This window comes from Diceros bicornis, chromosome 4, assembly GCF_020826845.1.
Source record: "Diceros bicornis minor isolate mBicDic1 chromosome 4, mDicBic1.mat.cur, whole genome shotgun sequence".
In the NCBI taxonomy this organism is placed as follows: domain Eukaryota; kingdom Metazoa; phylum Chordata; class Mammalia; order Perissodactyla; family Rhinocerotidae; genus Diceros; species Diceros bicornis.
Genome location: NC_080743.1, coordinates 101,324,838 through 101,339,967, shown reverse-complemented (window position 1 = coordinate 101,339,967; position 15,130 = coordinate 101,324,838). Strand labels below are relative to the sequence as shown.

General features: G+C 55.3%; 1 protein-coding gene across 5 annotated transcripts in view; it reads right to left on the bottom strand.

Annotated features, from left to right (window-relative positions):
• Nucleotides 1-15,130, bottom strand: part of PIK3C2B (phosphatidylinositol-4-phosphate 3-kinase catalytic subunit type 2 beta) — a 61,305-nt gene that overhangs the window by 20,315 nt on the left and 25,860 nt on the right. For all 5 annotated transcript variants that reach the window (XM_058540261.1, XM_058540263.1, XM_058540260.1 and 2 more), the window contains 13 exons: nucleotides 12,190-12,301; nucleotides 11,960-12,039; nucleotides 11,516-11,579; nucleotides 9,912-10,058; nucleotides 9,226-9,259; nucleotides 8,104-8,299; nucleotides 6,904-7,026; nucleotides 4,958-5,125; nucleotides 4,271-4,382; nucleotides 2,988-3,130; nucleotides 1,496-1,684; nucleotides 388-481; nucleotides 136-230 (listed from right to left, as the gene is read on the bottom strand). In XM_058540261.1, coding sequence (XP_058396244.1) covers nucleotides 136-230; nucleotides 388-481; nucleotides 1,496-1,684; nucleotides 2,988-3,130; nucleotides 4,271-4,382; nucleotides 4,958-5,125; nucleotides 6,904-7,026; nucleotides 8,104-8,299; nucleotides 9,226-9,259; nucleotides 9,912-10,058; nucleotides 11,516-11,579; nucleotides 11,960-12,039; nucleotides 12,190-12,301 — 1,557 coding nt within the window. The remainder of the gene's footprint in view (nucleotides 1-135; nucleotides 231-387; nucleotides 482-1,495; nucleotides 1,685-2,987; nucleotides 3,131-4,270; nucleotides 4,383-4,957; nucleotides 5,126-6,903; nucleotides 7,027-8,103; nucleotides 8,300-9,225; nucleotides 9,260-9,911; nucleotides 10,059-11,515; nucleotides 11,580-11,959; nucleotides 12,040-12,189; nucleotides 12,302-15,130) is intronic.

The window sequence follows — 15,130 nt, the reverse complement described above, 5'->3', positions numbered from 1 at the left end:
GGAAAAGGTGCTAGTCCAAGGCCTCGTGGCAAGTCAGCAACATGCTGGAGCCCAGGCGGCTCAGCTCCCCACCCTCACAAGCCGCAGAGTCAAACACTCCCGGGGAACCTCCCATCTTGTGGCACAGAGTGTTACCAGAAAAAGTAGTGAGTCACCCTCAAGTCAGAGACAGCTCGTTTCAGGAGGAAGCGCACCAAGGGGCTGTCCAGGTAGCACTCATACTTCAGGGCCTGTTTAGGAGAGAGCAGATGTGAGGCTCTACTGCCTGCCTGTAACCTACACCGACTACTAGCCCCTGGGGACCCTGGGTTCTAAGGGCGGAATGCAGACTGACTTGTGGGCTTGGGGTGGGACCCTGAAAACTGGAGGGAAGGCCAGTCCACCCACCTGTACGAGCTGGGGCAAGTAGTCAAGCAGCTCGGCATCTGAGAGCGAGCCGATCCACTGCACAGCCATGCGGCGCACCTCCTGGTCCGGGAAGCTGCAAGACAGAGCCCAGGACTAACGGCCCAGCCACAGGCTCTGAGCACAGGAGTGAGCACGCACCCCACACCGGGCTTCAGAAGCACGGACGGAGGAAAGGCAACGACTCCCAGAATCTGCCAAAGCCACTAGAATAATCCTAAGCAACCAGACAGCAACCCTTGAGAATGGCCCTGGCCCATGGTCAGAGTGGGTGTTGTGCCAGAAATTCCCATCACCAAAGAGCCCCCGTGAGGGTTAAAGCATTACTGTGTCTTGGTACTATCCTTTAACGCAAAGCTTGCCAGGCAAGTAACAGAGAGTCACGGGATTTTATATCAGCCGGTATACCTTGGCAGCATTAGTTTAGCAGAGATTAGCAAAACCGTTGCCTCAAAAAGTCCTGAAGGCAAGACACATGGATTGGGTCCATTTTAATACTGAGAGTGGTGAGAAAGAAGCCAGGAATCGTGGGTACCATCTAGTAAAGGCAGCCCAGGGCTCTAGACTGGGAGCCTATGTCCCCAGAGAGCCCTTCAGAGGAAAGAGGGAGGAGAGGACTGTTCACGCAGAACTTGGTGATGAGGTCTGGGTCACACGGGTGTGTGCACCTGTCAACAGTCAACACAGTACGAGAAGGCTTGGCATTCCCTGCTATGCAAGTTTTGCCCCAAAAGAAAAAAACGTAAACAAACATTGAGCTCTAGTTAATGATGTGCATGCGAAAGCGTTTAGGAGGGAGTTATGCTGTCTGCAATTTACTTCAAAATGCATACAAGGAAGCTGGGTGGTAGGTGGACACGTGACAGAGCAAGACAGCAAATGTAATAGGCAGAATCTAGGTGGCGGGTACATGGATGTTCACTATATAATGTTAGGGGAAAAGGAGAAAAAGCAAAAGCAAACAAGGAGAAGTGGAAAAGCTCTGCCTTTCCAAGCCCACTTGACCAGGCTCCCCATGGCGGGCTCAGGTCAGTGGAGGCAGTGCCAGCCCGGCTTTCGGGGGGACCAGACCGGTGGTGTCACAACTCACGTGGCATGCAGGAGCCCCAGGGCATCCTGGTGGTTCATGTGCGTCCACTGCTTCAGGAGAGCATAGGTGTCGGGCAGGCACGCCCACTCCCAGCTGGGGGCGCTGGCGAGCACCAGGGGGAGCGAGCTCACCTCCGAGTGGCAATAATAGCGCTTCTCCCACAGGCGCTTCTTGTCAGCATCAGTGAGCCTGCGGGTGTGGGGGGAGGTGAGAGAGAGTAGTCAGCCAGAGAACAGGGTACCTGCTGTCCAAGAGAAGGCTAGTCTCTCTCCAAACCAATAGTTCCCAAACTCGGCTGCACAGTACAGTCCCCTGAGGAGCTGTGTAAAATCCCCTTGCCCAGGCCACATCCAGTACCAATTAAGTCAGAGCATCTGGGGAAGCCAGTCATCGGCATTTTTAAAAGATCCCTAGACGACTGTGATGTGTGAAGCAAAGTTTCGAAACCAGGGCCCAAATCTCATCTTCAGTCCTGACTCAGGGACATCGCAGACCAAGGCAGAATGCTGGGGCCAAGGGCACAAATTCACTACCCTTCCTGAGGATGCCCTTAGGGCACCACTCCCAAGTAGAGCCACCAGAGGGCAGTGGTCCTCACAGGTCAGGGTCTGGGCAGCTGAGACCTCCTGGGGCTTCCTGGGGCCAGCTGGAGGTTTTAAAAGACCTGCAGCTAACTAGGTCTTGCCTGAGATCAGGCGTCTAATAGGAGAAGGGAGCTGAGAGGCTAATGAAGCAAGCGGTCAGCAGAGGAGCCGGGGCAGGGGAGGTCTGCAGTCACTCAGCTACTCTGGCTGCCCTGGGTGGGACATGATGGAGACATGAGCCCTGTCTCTCGTTTCCCCCACCTACCACATGCGCAGGGCCCTGCAGGAGCCAGAGAGATACACAAAGAGAGCAGGCAGGGAGGAGCCCAGAGCCCACCAGCTCCGCCAGCTCCCAGTTCCTCACCCACCCTTCTCCAGTCCTGGTGAGGAAGCAGCCAAGGGTGAGATCAGCTTGGACTCGCTTACCCCTGAGAGCTGCCAGCTTGCCCGACCCCTTTTGGAAAGTGACAGGGCCAAAGAAATGCAAAAGCTGTGGGTGTGGAAGGGGCAAGAGGTGGGGGCAGGGTGGTGAGGATGGCAGCCAGCTGCCCCAGTGGACAGTAAGTAGTAGACAGCTTGTCTGGGGTGTGGGGCAAAGCTCTGGTCCTCCTGGCAAGCCAAGTCTGGGCCAAGTCCCCAGTGAGGGGAGAGGCATTCCCAGATCTAATCCCGAGCCTGACCTCTCCACTTGGCCTAGTGTCAGCTCAAGAAAAAAGGCCTGGGGGCTATCCTCAGCAGAGCCCTCTCTCCACCACGTCCTGCCTAGGTGGCAATGCCCACCCCATCCCACCTCTACTCCCAAAGCAGAAGGCCAGGGACCTGGACCTGGCAGGTAAGAGAAGGTCAGCTAGAATGCGGCAGACTTAGTGGGGGTCTGAGCCACACCTAGGGGATGCCCCGGGCCTCACCAGTACAGGGACTCCTTCCGCATGATGTTTTTAAGCACGCGCTGGTCTTCCTCCCGGAGGCTGCCAAACTCATAGCGGGGGCTGAATTTGTCTCCAGGGGGGCTGGTGAACTTGATGTCGAAGGCCGAGGTGGGGAAGTCAATCTGGGGGACGGTGTCAGAGAAGCCAGGAGAGAGAACAGGCAGGTGAGTGATGGCTGCCACCAACTGGGCCTCCAGCTTCTCTGTCACATGCCGGCATTCCTGCCTTTTTCCCTGCTCCCCTCCCTCCCCCTCACTGGGTTCTTTGTCTCTAAAATAACCCAGTTGGACTCAGTGATCGCTAAAGTCCCTTCCAGCTGTAACTTCGAGCAAAAGATGAGAAGGGAACAAAGAGAGAGAGAAAAAAGTGGGCAAGAGAGGAGGAGTTGGGTGAAGACGCGCCCAGGTGAGCAGATGGCCGCAGGCCAGGACTCAACAGAAGTGTCACCAGGCGGAGCCACTGGGAGCCTCCAGTGCGGTCCTGGGGGGCACTGCTGCCTGAAGGGAGGTGGGGCCACACGCCAGGGAGGGCCTACCAACTCTGAAGCCTGCGATACTCAGTCCCCTAGCTCTAGGCTGCCAGATGGGCACCCTCCTAAAATGGGTATCAGAGCTGAGTAAGCCAGTCCTCAAAAGGAGTTCCATGTTCCCTCATTCAGCAAATGTTTACTGAACCCTAATGTGTACCAAGCACTGTTCTAGGCCTGGGCATAGTGGAGTAAATAAGACCCATAAAAACGTCTGCCTCTCGGAGCTTTCATTCTATATCATTCCATTTCATTCTGTATCCACTTTGACATTCCATATTCCACACCAAAGCATTTCATAGCCACAAGAAACAGGAGCCAGAAACCTGTAACTAGACCTTGGACTGAGCAGCTCCTCCTCCTCTCCCCAGAGAATGGGTCCAGCCCGCTACAGCACGGAGTGACTGGCTACAGGAAGGCTTCCCCTTGGCCCCTAGAGGGCACGGCTCAGATTTTATCAGCCTTAGTAATGAGAGTTCAATACAAGGGACTCCGAGGAGCTGGGCCCTGGATGGGGAAGGTCTCAGACATTGCTTCAGGCTCCCTGAAATCCAAGTTCGCCTCCAGCAGATGGGACGTAGATTCCACAGAATTTGCCCTCCCACTCCAGGTGTAACCATATTCAACCTGTTGCTTCAGTCACATCATCATTCCATGCCCAAAGTCCCAGCCCAAACCTCAGGGGAGACTTGGAGCTGACTCCAGAGTGGTCTTGATGGGTGGGTTGGGGTCTTACCTGCAGGATGACGCTATCCGGCTGGTGGAAGTTAGGCGCACTCCAACGGGCACTGGGGTTTTCCTGTGTTGCTGGCCATAAGCCCAGAAGCTTCCGGCCACAGGTCAGGACTCTAAGAAGCATGGAAGGTGGAATGAGCCAACAAACCCAATGGCTAAGGAGATGGCTTTCCTCCTGCTCCCCCATCCAAAAATCTGCCTTTTCTGCTGGAAGCCACCCCCCAGCTTCTCTCTCTCTCATTCTCCCCTTAGACCATGGCCTGTTCCTTCTTCCAAGTCCTGTAAAAGCCCGCCCCCTCCAGGAAGACTTTCTGAGCTAACCACACTCTGGTCTGGATGACCTGGTAGCAGGGATGCCTTCATGAGGTAGAGAGCTGGACCAGGTGACCTCAAGGTCCTCCCAATGACAAGAGCAGAGGGCATGTTACCCACGCATTGCATTCCCATGCTCCTCGCCAACAGGCCTGTGCCACCAGTCCTGCCCAGTAGTTGTTGGTTACATCAATCATCCTGGTCTCTCGTCCCGTGCCTTGGTCCCCTCTACCAGGGCTGGCACCCTCTGGACTCTGTTGATGAGCCCCACATGGCCAACCCTCCGGAGGGACACTAACCAGTACAGCAGCCCCGCCCCTCGAGCCTCCTCCTTCCCTTCCAGGGCCAAGAAGCTGCCGCCCTGGGGCCCACGTACTGCCTGAAGTTGAAGAGTGGGGTAGTGACCCAGCCCAGGGCTTCAGGCACCCGCCGCTGCTTATTGGTCTCCGAGGAGCTGCCAGGTGGGGGGACAGGCACTGCACAGAGAGTGGCACACAGCAGGGTCTCCCGAGGCAGCCAGTTCACCTGCACAGGGAAGCAGATCCTAGGGAGGACAGGAAATCAAATCAGGAGGTGTGGCCCTTGTGGCTTCAAGGGACAGGTAGCCCAAGAAGTCAACTGGAGGCTAAGAACTTGACCTCCCCCTCAGGATATCAGATGTGCTCCCTGTGGAAGCCTTCCTGCAGAACCAAGACAGGTCCCAAACTGTAGGCAAACTCCACTGGGTGCTCCCAGAAGCACAGGATGGTGTTTTTGCAGCCTCTCAGTCGAGTGAGGCAAACACTCCGATTCTGAGGCTACCCGTGGTGACCCGGCAGAACTCGCTGCCAGAGCCGTCCTGGCGTTTGGGTGACTACGTGCCCCATACTGTAAGCCATGTGCCTTCCCTTGTTTTAGGATTTCTGCAGAGGGTCACCAAGAAGCTGCTCTTTTTGACAATCCTTTTCCATGGAACAATCCCCACCCCTCCCCAACTTCCTGCCGCTGAAAGCAACCAGGAAGCAGCAGTGGCACGTTCTCTGCCAGGAACCCGAGAGAAAGCAGACCAGCAGGGCCAAAAGCACTGAGACCCGTAAGTCTTGCCACTACCCAAGCCCAGATGTTCTCTCCTCTGCGTGAACCACACCAAGCCACTCCCTCCAAGTTCAGGATAAGGAGCTGGGGTGCAGTGAGGTAGAGAGGGGAGGGGAGCTGTGGAAGGAGAGGGAGGACCCACATTACCTTTCAGGGAAGCTGTCCCTGGGCCAAAGTCCACACTGTCACACCCTCCTGCCCAGTCCAGGGCCAGCAGCTTCTATGCCAGAGGGCACAGAGGGAGGGCGACCACCCCCAAGGTTAGCAGTTTCATGATAAAGCAGCTGCCCCTCACTCCTCCAGGGAAATCGCCACCTAAGTGAGGCACTTCCTCCCTCCTGCCACAGACTGGCAGAGCCTGCCTCTATCCCAGCTGCCGCTACCCTGGGGGGCCTGCAGCTATAATTAGGGCCCCGCCAGCAGCCAGCAGACATGCCGGCTGGCCGAGGCTTGGCTAGAGGTGGCAGAGTGCGGCTGCTGGGCCTATTTTGAGAGTTAGCTGATCCCTGCACTGCTGCAGTGAGCGAGAATCAGCTGACCCCGGAGCAGACAGGAGAGGGAGCTGGTCCTGACCTCTTTCTTTTCACCCAAGAAGGGGCTTCTAGCTTCACATCTGGAGGAAAAGGAGAGTACTTTCTAATTGCAACCATAACCCTTAGAACCAGCCAAGGCCCGCTTCTCCCCAGTCCTCGAGTATATCTGGCATTCCAAAACCTCCCCCATGGACCTTCAGCCGGGGTCTGTCAGGATAACCAGAACATTGGCTGCAGCCCTGAACCTCCTCCCTGCCTGAGAAACCCCTCTCCTGTGACTCCAAGCCCATTGCCTTTCCTCTGGACACCCTTCCCTCCTCCATCTGCACGGAAGAAAACACAGCCCTCTCTCCATATTCTATAGAAACTCTGGTAAGAAGGGAGAGGATGAGAATCCCTCACACTAGTTAAACCTTTTAAGGGAGACAGGATCAAAACAACGAATTATTATTAAAACTAACAACTAACATTTATGTGGCCCTTACGGTTTACAATGAGCCTTTACGAATACATCTCATTGGAGCCTCAGAACAACTTGAGAGGTAGAAATCATACTTGTCCCCATTTACAAGTTAGGGAAGTGGAGACTGGAGAGGCTGAATGACTTATCTGGTTAGGGTTAGTGAGGGAGGCTGGTTTAAGCCCGGCTGTGCCCCTAGTCGGAGTGTGGGAGGGTCTGCAGCGGCCAGGCACTGGAGCCTGGGGGAGGGCTTACTGCTGGTCCCAGATGATGAGGTGGAAGAGGTACTTGGAGAAGTGAGCCCTTCCGGTCTGCTGGGGGCTGCAGAGCTCCTTGCCGCCATGGCTGAGGGAGCAGGAGAGGTAGAAATCTTCATAGCTACAAGAGAAAGGGGGCAGGTCAGGACACTCAGCTCCCAAACCTCAACCCAGTCACCCAACCTATGCCAAACTCCATTTCCCCTGGAAAAACTCCTCTGGTCTCCGGGCACCGTAATATGGGGTCACCGGACAGGACAGCCAAATTGGATTTGCATAAGTGTGCTCCGGGGGAAGCAATTCAATCTGGATCCCTCTGCCCAGTTTCAGGCTCCATGCTGGGCCCACAGCTTTTCCGCCTTCCTTATCGGAAACCAGCCACGCAGCCGCCTCCTCGCAGTCAGCTCCAGCCCATCGGGCGCCGAACGCGCAAGCGCATGCGCAGGTGAGACGGGTTGGGGAGGAAAACGACATATGCCGACATGAATGCCAACACATGGGGGGTCCCTGTGGCTCGTGACAGGTGCCTGACAGAGAGGTCAGAGAAGGCCCTGGTTTCCCAGGCTGCCTCCTTTGTTCTCTGCCAATTGCCCAGAGGAATACATTAAGTGAGGAACAAAGAGGGAGAGGAAGGGAGGGGGAGGGGGTCCGGAAGGCGCGGGGGTGGAGCCGCATGCCTGCTCCCGCAGGCCTTAGATGCCGCATGCCGGGACCCTGCAGAACCCTGCAGAGGAGCCGGGGATTACCAAATGAACGTCCCCCTCCGCCCACCCCTGCATGCTTCAGGACTCCAGACAAAGGGTCATCTCCCACCTCCCCGCCCCGTCCTGTTGTGCGTCTGCAGGGGAGTGCAGTCACTGGCCGTGGGGCAGGCACTCGATCTGGGAAGCCACCATCTGTCGCCATGTCTCCATCAGCTGGCCTTGGATGGGAGGGGGCAGGGATGCCGATGGAGCCAGCACTGAGAGGGAAGGCAGGACTGACCGCTGCTGCCTCTTCTCACCTCCTAGAGGACCCTCTCTCTCTGGGATGTCTCAGCCCACGTTCCCCTCAAGCACTTGGCTCACCCGCTCAGCCCCTGTGCACCACAATGCCACAGATCCTAAACTTAGGACAGTGAGGTCACATGCGGACAGGCAAAGCCATCTGAAAGTCAAACGCAGCTCACTCCCTAGAGGCCATTCAGCCCTGGGCTCACCTGGTAGCCCAGGTGATGGGGATGCGGTGGGCGGCACAGACAGTGAAGGCCAGGGGCGTGGAGAAATGGCAGGCCTCCTGGATGAGATCATGCTTGCGGCTCCCATGCACCGCTGTCTGGAAGTCTGCATTGAACGTGTTGCAGTACAGCTCCACCAAGTCCAAGATGGCAGCCGTCAGGGCTTCCACGACCTTCTCTGTGAAAGGAAGTGGTCAGGAGGAAAAGTTGTGAGGCCTCAACAAGCGCCGTCTTGTTACCATGGCACTGACCAGGATGGGACACCTAGGACAGCAGTCCCCAAATGCCAGTCGGTTTCTCATAGCTGGAGCAGAGTTCACCATTAAATGTAAATGTAAAGTGGTAAAATGAGAAAAAAGCAGGAGCGTGTCATGAGCTTCTCATAAAATGGTAGATTTTCAATTTTAAACGTTGTCCTTATTTTTATGTATTGCTTCTTATTTAGTGTTAACACTAAATAAAGACATTTAAATGTCTTTTCTTTTTGGAAATAGTGGGAATAATAATTGTCACTTTAAAAAAATCATTGCTTGGCAAAATAAAAGCTGACAATTTCTATGTTGGTCCCCAAAATAATACTTTTGGGGACATTTTCTTGGTCCATGAAATCCAAAAGACTGGGACTCAATGACCAAGAATCCCAGAAATATGGGCTTTGTAGGGCCAAGTTCTGCTTGAAAGCCTCAAGGGGGAATCCTAGTGAAAAATTCTTTATCAGCTTCTCCCCAGACCCATCCTAAATTGGAAACACAGGGGTTATGAGCCATCTGGAGAATAATCATAGCCTCCCCAAGTAAGAGTTTTCCCATCTGGAACCCAGGGCTCACTTTGCCTCACTACCCACGCCCCCGCCTCCTTCTACCACCACATCACCATCTCCCAGGGGCACCACAGGAATAACCAGTAAAAGTAATGAGAAAACATTTTGTGGAAAGAAATGTGCTCTCCAGCTGTGTCCACACCTCCTATAGGAAAACACACACACACACACACAGGCAGACATGCACCCATAAATCAAGGAGGCCAGGGAGAAAAAGGAATCCGGGCAGAGTCCACAGTCCTCAGCTGCCCCTACTAGATAAAGATGGAGAGCAGTTCCCTTACCTCGGTTTTCCCTCACAGCCAAGACAGTGGGATCCTGTGGGGAAAAAGGAGAGGGAGGGGAGCATCAGGGCCACGGCCTTTTCCGTCAGAGCTGGAAGAAGGGCTTTTCACAGCTGTGCTCATCTGGTCCAGAAAGGGCTGAAATTTGAGGAGCAGAGATCCCCCAGGGAGGATAGAGGAATGGTTTTTACCAGATCCGTGTGGCGGACAGAGTGAGGCAGACCGAGGATAAAATCATCGTGTCCACCCAAATGAGACAAGCCAAGCCTCAGGCCTCTCCACTACAGACCACAGCGCCCATGGTGCTGGCCCTGTCTGCACAGCACACAGCCCCCACTGTGGAGTCCCAGAGCCCCTGGCTTGGGGGAGATTTTGGTTTTGCCCTCTGCTGGACATGCAAACTGCCAGGCATTGCCTCAGCGACTGTCAATAAAGCCTTGCTGGCCTGGGCTCCCAGCAATTAGTCCCAAGGGGCAGACCCCAGCCCATCCTCATTCTCAGGAAGAGGGGCCACACTTGGCACCCATTTCCCAAGAACTCTTGTGGTTAAACTCTTCACACATAAAAGATGGAGGCGGAGAGAAGCGCCTTTTAGTGAGTGGACATCTAGTCAGAGGTAACCATTCGGTCACCTGTGAATATTCGTCTCCTCCTTCCCCAGGCTAGTTCTCCGCCCTGCTCGTTACCTTCTGAATCTTAGGCTGCATGCGGGAAGGGCAGGGGGGCAGGTGGTTGAGAGCACTGGTGATCTCTGGAGTTTCCACGGCGGCTAGGGCGTTGCAGATGGCCTTGACAGACTGGACCACCCTGTCAGCCTTCAGCGGGAAGTCCCCCTGCGGGAGGCAGCACAGTGAGGCCGGCAGGCTAGCGCTCTCGGCTCCCAGCGCCCACAGTGTTGAAGGAACTGGCTGGGAGGAGTAGGGGCTCGTGACCCTCAGGAGTAACTAGTGGAATCCATGCTTGATTTTCAACATCCAGCCCCAGCAAACAATCGCTCCTATTGAATTAAGCGGGCCCTGCCCACATTCCCCAATTCTTCCAGCTCCAGCCATCCTCCCTGACCTGCCCCTTATCCTCAGCCTCCCTTCCCAGCCAGTCTGCTCCTACTACACAGACACAGGTCTCCCTAGAGACAGGCGGTGTTAGGAAAATCAATCCACAGGGAACAACAAGGAGGCCAGAGACCACCCTGGGACTCCACTTGCCCTCGCAGGCTTACTTCTCCTGCTTCCACCCAGTTTCCAGACGAAGCTTATCTCAGTTCCAGGCACGGCCGCACCATCCGCTCTCCTCCGCACACTGGTCCCTGGAGTCTTCCCATTTGGAATTCCCTCACCTGCCCTGCTCTGATTACCTCTATAAATTCAAATCATGGACCAGCTAAAATCCAACCTCCTTCCCACAGCCTTCCTGGCCATCTGTCCCTCTCCCTCTCCCAGAGCGCTCGATTAACTCATTACCACCCTGTTCTGCCTACTAATAGCTTTATGAAGCCATTTTTCTAGCAGGAACACAAGCTCCCTGAGGCTAAGACAATCCTCATGCCTCTCTACCCACAGCAGCCACTGACATAGGGCCAGACTAGCGCAGAAGAGGTGTTCAGAAGTGCCCCTTGTCACTGTAAATGTTTGAGCGGAGGCTACTGGAGGGGATTCTGGCAGTGGTAGAGGGTTGAACTTGAAATTTAATGCAGAACTCCCCAAAGGGAAGAGTCCATGACCACTATGAACTGGATCAATGAGACAGGGATTCCTCCTAAAGATCACTGTCTGATTTTCCTTAGCTTGATGACATTTGGGGCAAATGTTTATTCTCATGATTTTAAGCCTTTAAAATCCACGTGAATCCTGGCCCCTCTCCACATTCGAGACTCTCCACTTTCTGACAGTTTTCCACCTGTGACCCGAGCACGTCAGAACCTCTCAAACGAGCGGTTCCTGGGCATGGCTCACAGGGTGCACACCCCAACGCACTCTCAAGTACAGCAGCTGGGGCGACAACGCTACATCCCCTAGCTTTGGAGACACTCTACTCCAGAGACAAAGATCAGGGCACAGTTCCTACCCTACTTCTACAGAGGAGCAGAACCCCTCTCTACACACTTGCCAGCTGCCCAACAGTCAGCAGTCTTGGTTCACCCATGAGCTAGGGGAATGAAAATAAGTGCTCTGCTGATAGATTTTCAGTGTCTTTACTCCAATCCCTTTAGGGCTGGCTGATCCCAGGAGGACTGGGGGAGAGGGCGGGTAGAGCTCAGGGCAGCTGGGCCAGCCCAGGGATTTGTACTCACATCTGCCAGCAGGAAGGCATCCACCTCATTGTGGTAAGTGTCGAACAGGAGACTTAGGGCCTGCCTGGGGAGGTGGGGACAGGGAAAAGTCATAGGAGAAGTCAGGACAGACCCAGTGTACTGGGAGACCCATTCTCTCACTCCCTCTCCACAGCTCAGGAATCAGGCTCTGGTTTAAAGGGGGTCCCACTCTTTCCATATGTCCCATGAAGGGGGCGAGTCCTTTCTACTTCACCACCTCTCACTTGGAGAAGGATGGCAAAGTACTAGAGGGAAGAGAGAGAACATGCCCGGGAGTGGGGATCTTCCCCGTAAGACTCGTGGACCCCCACCCCCAACACCTGTAAGACTCCTGGGGCCCTGACACAAAGGCCAGCCAGGGTATCTGTGGGGTCTGCATACAGTTCCTGCTTGGCCTATATCCAAGATGGCACCCACTCTCACCTGCTGATGGTCTGTTTGACTGGCCTCTCTTGCAGATGGATGAGGTAGTTCAAGGTAGAGGGGCTCTGGTCATCATTCACCTGTGTAAAAAGTACCCTATTTAGAGAGAGGTGTGCCTTTGTCTCAGCCCAGCACTCCCACCCTATGCCATTGAATAAGTATTCTATATCACCCTCTGCCCACTCCACACTCCCATCCCCGTGCAGCCATTAACCTCCCCCGACACGAACCGTCCGGGCCAGGTCACTGCGGACGGCTTTCTGCTCCATCAGCTGTAGCCGAATGTCGATGTCAAACTTGCGGCAGTACTGAATGTACTCATGGCTGCCGAGGGCGTGCTTGCTGGTGGGGTGGGGGGACAACAGCATTAGCATCCTTGGGACTAATGTGGGAAGGGGCTGCATACCTGAGCTTGGGCGGAGAGAGACAGGAGGACGGGGCGAGGGGGTGACACAGGGTACCTGCACTGAGCTCCCCCACCTTGGCTTCTGGAAAATGTCATGGTAGAGCATAAGGGAAGAACAGAGATCTGTCTAAAGAAAAGCCACCTAGGGGCCGGCCCCGTGGCGTAGCAGTTAAGTGCGGCCGCTCCACTGCTGGCGGCCCAGGTTCGGATCCCGGGCACGCACCGATGCACCGTTTGTCAGGCCATGCTGTGGCGGTGTCCCACATAAAGTAGAGGAAGATAGGCACAGATGTTAGCCCAGGGCCATTCTTCCTCAGCAAAAAGAGGAGAATTGGCATGGATGTTAGCTCAGGGCTTATCTTCCTCACAAAAAAAAAAGGAAAAGCCACCTAGTACATTTCACTGTTGGTCTGTCCAAACATCGACTTTCCTAGGTATCTATTACCTGTGTCATTATCACTGGTTCACCCCAGGGGAGGGAATTTCTGGAGGGTGTGGGGAACAGAGGGACTTCTCCGGGGCAGTGTTTAAAGTCCATTCTTGGCTGTGGTGTATGGGACACGTTGGAAGTCAGCCTTCACTCAAGCTCGGGCGTGGGGCTCAGGAGTGAAACTCTCCCCTGGGGTCCTACGTCTTCCACCTTCACCGTTACCAACTGGGTGCTGAGGTCAAGCAAAGCCTCAAAGCCCTAAACCCACAAGATTCCAGCTCTGTTATCCCCAAGCCCATCCCAGTTCTGCTTCTCCTCTCCCTGACTGTGGATGACCATATAAACCCTCCACAGACTCCTGACAACACCCACCTGCATGCTATTCCCGCTGTTCAGCGCCAACACATGAGGTCCCCCCACCCCAGTTTTGGAGAAGGAGACCTAGGGAGTCCCTCTGTGATCCAGCCTCTTCCTCCCTCCCAAATAGCACCTTAGTCAGAGAGGAAACACAGGAGAAGGGCAGGGTGAGCCCCTCCTCCAGGCCAGCCTTGCAGGCCTGGGCTGGGTCCCAGCAGCTGGGTAACAGAAGCCGGAAAGGGACTTCCTTCCTCAGCAGAGCTGGGAATCTAGGCTAGAAATGGAGGGGAGAGGAGAGGAGTGAAGGGAAGCGAAGGGGTATGTGCAGAAGCCAACAGAGGTAGCCGGGTCCCAGGCCAGTCCAGGTCCCGGTAGGCTTTAAGGGGGTTCTCCACATCCTGAGGTGTCAAGCCTCTGATCTAGGCCCCCATCTGCTAAGACTGAGCTGCAGCCAAAACCTGGGGAGTGGAGAGGCTAGAATATGGGGTGGGCCTAGTGGGAGTGCCTGGGAGGAAGGAAGAGTGTGGAGGGTTGGGGGAGGTGGCAGGAAACCCAGCCCTCCCCTGGGACTGTCTCAAGGTCCTTATCGAGAGCAGCCTGCATCCTGGACCCACCACGCCCCCTCAGCATCGGCCCCTCCTGCTGGGCTAGGGGAGGAAACCACAGGGCTTCCTTGGGAGCGAGCAGCTTTCTGGAACCCCCAGAGGGTCCTTTCCACCCTCACTCCAAGGCAGCAGCCTTGTGCTCAGGGATCTAGGCTTTTCTGTTGGGTGGGTGGGAAGAGAAGAGCCTCAGGGGGGGCACGAGATGGGGGCTCCTAGACTGAGTCAGGGACACAGCTCCTTGGGGACTTGCCTGACCTCCTCTGTGGAAGGCCTGCCTATGTGTGCGCAAGGAAGAGTGGGAGAGGCATGCCCCAGGACCATTGATCCTGTCCCCCGCACCCTGAACACTCCACCTGGTCTGGGCCGGAAGTGGGGACCTGACAGCTTGTCTATCACCTCTGGATTCGGGGCCCAGTGACTTAGGGTAGCTGCGAGGGAAATGGCAGTATCCATCTGAGCTGGATCCCCATGCGTTCCTCTCTTTGGACCGGTCCTACCCTACTAATATGGATTGATTGCTCATTGGGTCATTCTCACATTTAATCCTCACTACATTTTACAGAAGAAACTGAGGGTCAGGGTTTCACAAGTAGGCAAGCCACAACCCAAACCAGCCATATTGCTGTGACCCACTATGCCCTTGCTCCCTCACGACAGTGGCAGGCTGCCCAGGGCGCTCTCTGCCGCGAGACCCTGAGTCTAAGGCCCCTTCTCATTCCTCCAGGGGAAAGCGAGATGCACGAAACACATCTGAGCAGCGCTCCTAGAGTTGAGGGCACAGAGGCTAGGAAGGGCCCACAATATCCTGAAGGTTAAAGAAACCAGCCAAGAACTGCTCTAGCCATGGATCAACCATCCTTGCATCTGGACCTGGATGTAAGAGAAAAAGCACGTGGCTGCACTTGTCAGGCACTCCTACGAACCAAGATGTAGGCCTCGCCGTCCCCTCTTGGCAGCCTGCTTTCTCCAAGTAGCCAGGGTAGTGGGCATAGGCAACGGGAAGCTTAGGGGAAGAAGCAGATCTCTTTATTTCCCTATCTGCTGCCCTCTGGCTGATTCCACAGCCTGCACCCAGCTGTACCACCCGAGGGGTGCGATCCTCCCTCCCCTCAGCAGCCCAGAGCCTCAGGGCAGTGGACGGAGATTGCAGCAGCTGGTCCACATCAGACTTTCTGGTGAGGCTGCGTACTGCAGAGGGTGCTGGATGGAGAGGAAGTTAACCAGCTGCTCATGCCAGCAGGGAAAGGCTTGTTGGCAGGGGAAGGGGGAGGAGAGAGCAACCGTGATTTCTCCCCCAGGTTCACAAGGGCACTTCTGCCCAGTCCTCCTGCCCCTGGCCATAACGACACCACACATAATCTAGTGCAGGAGAA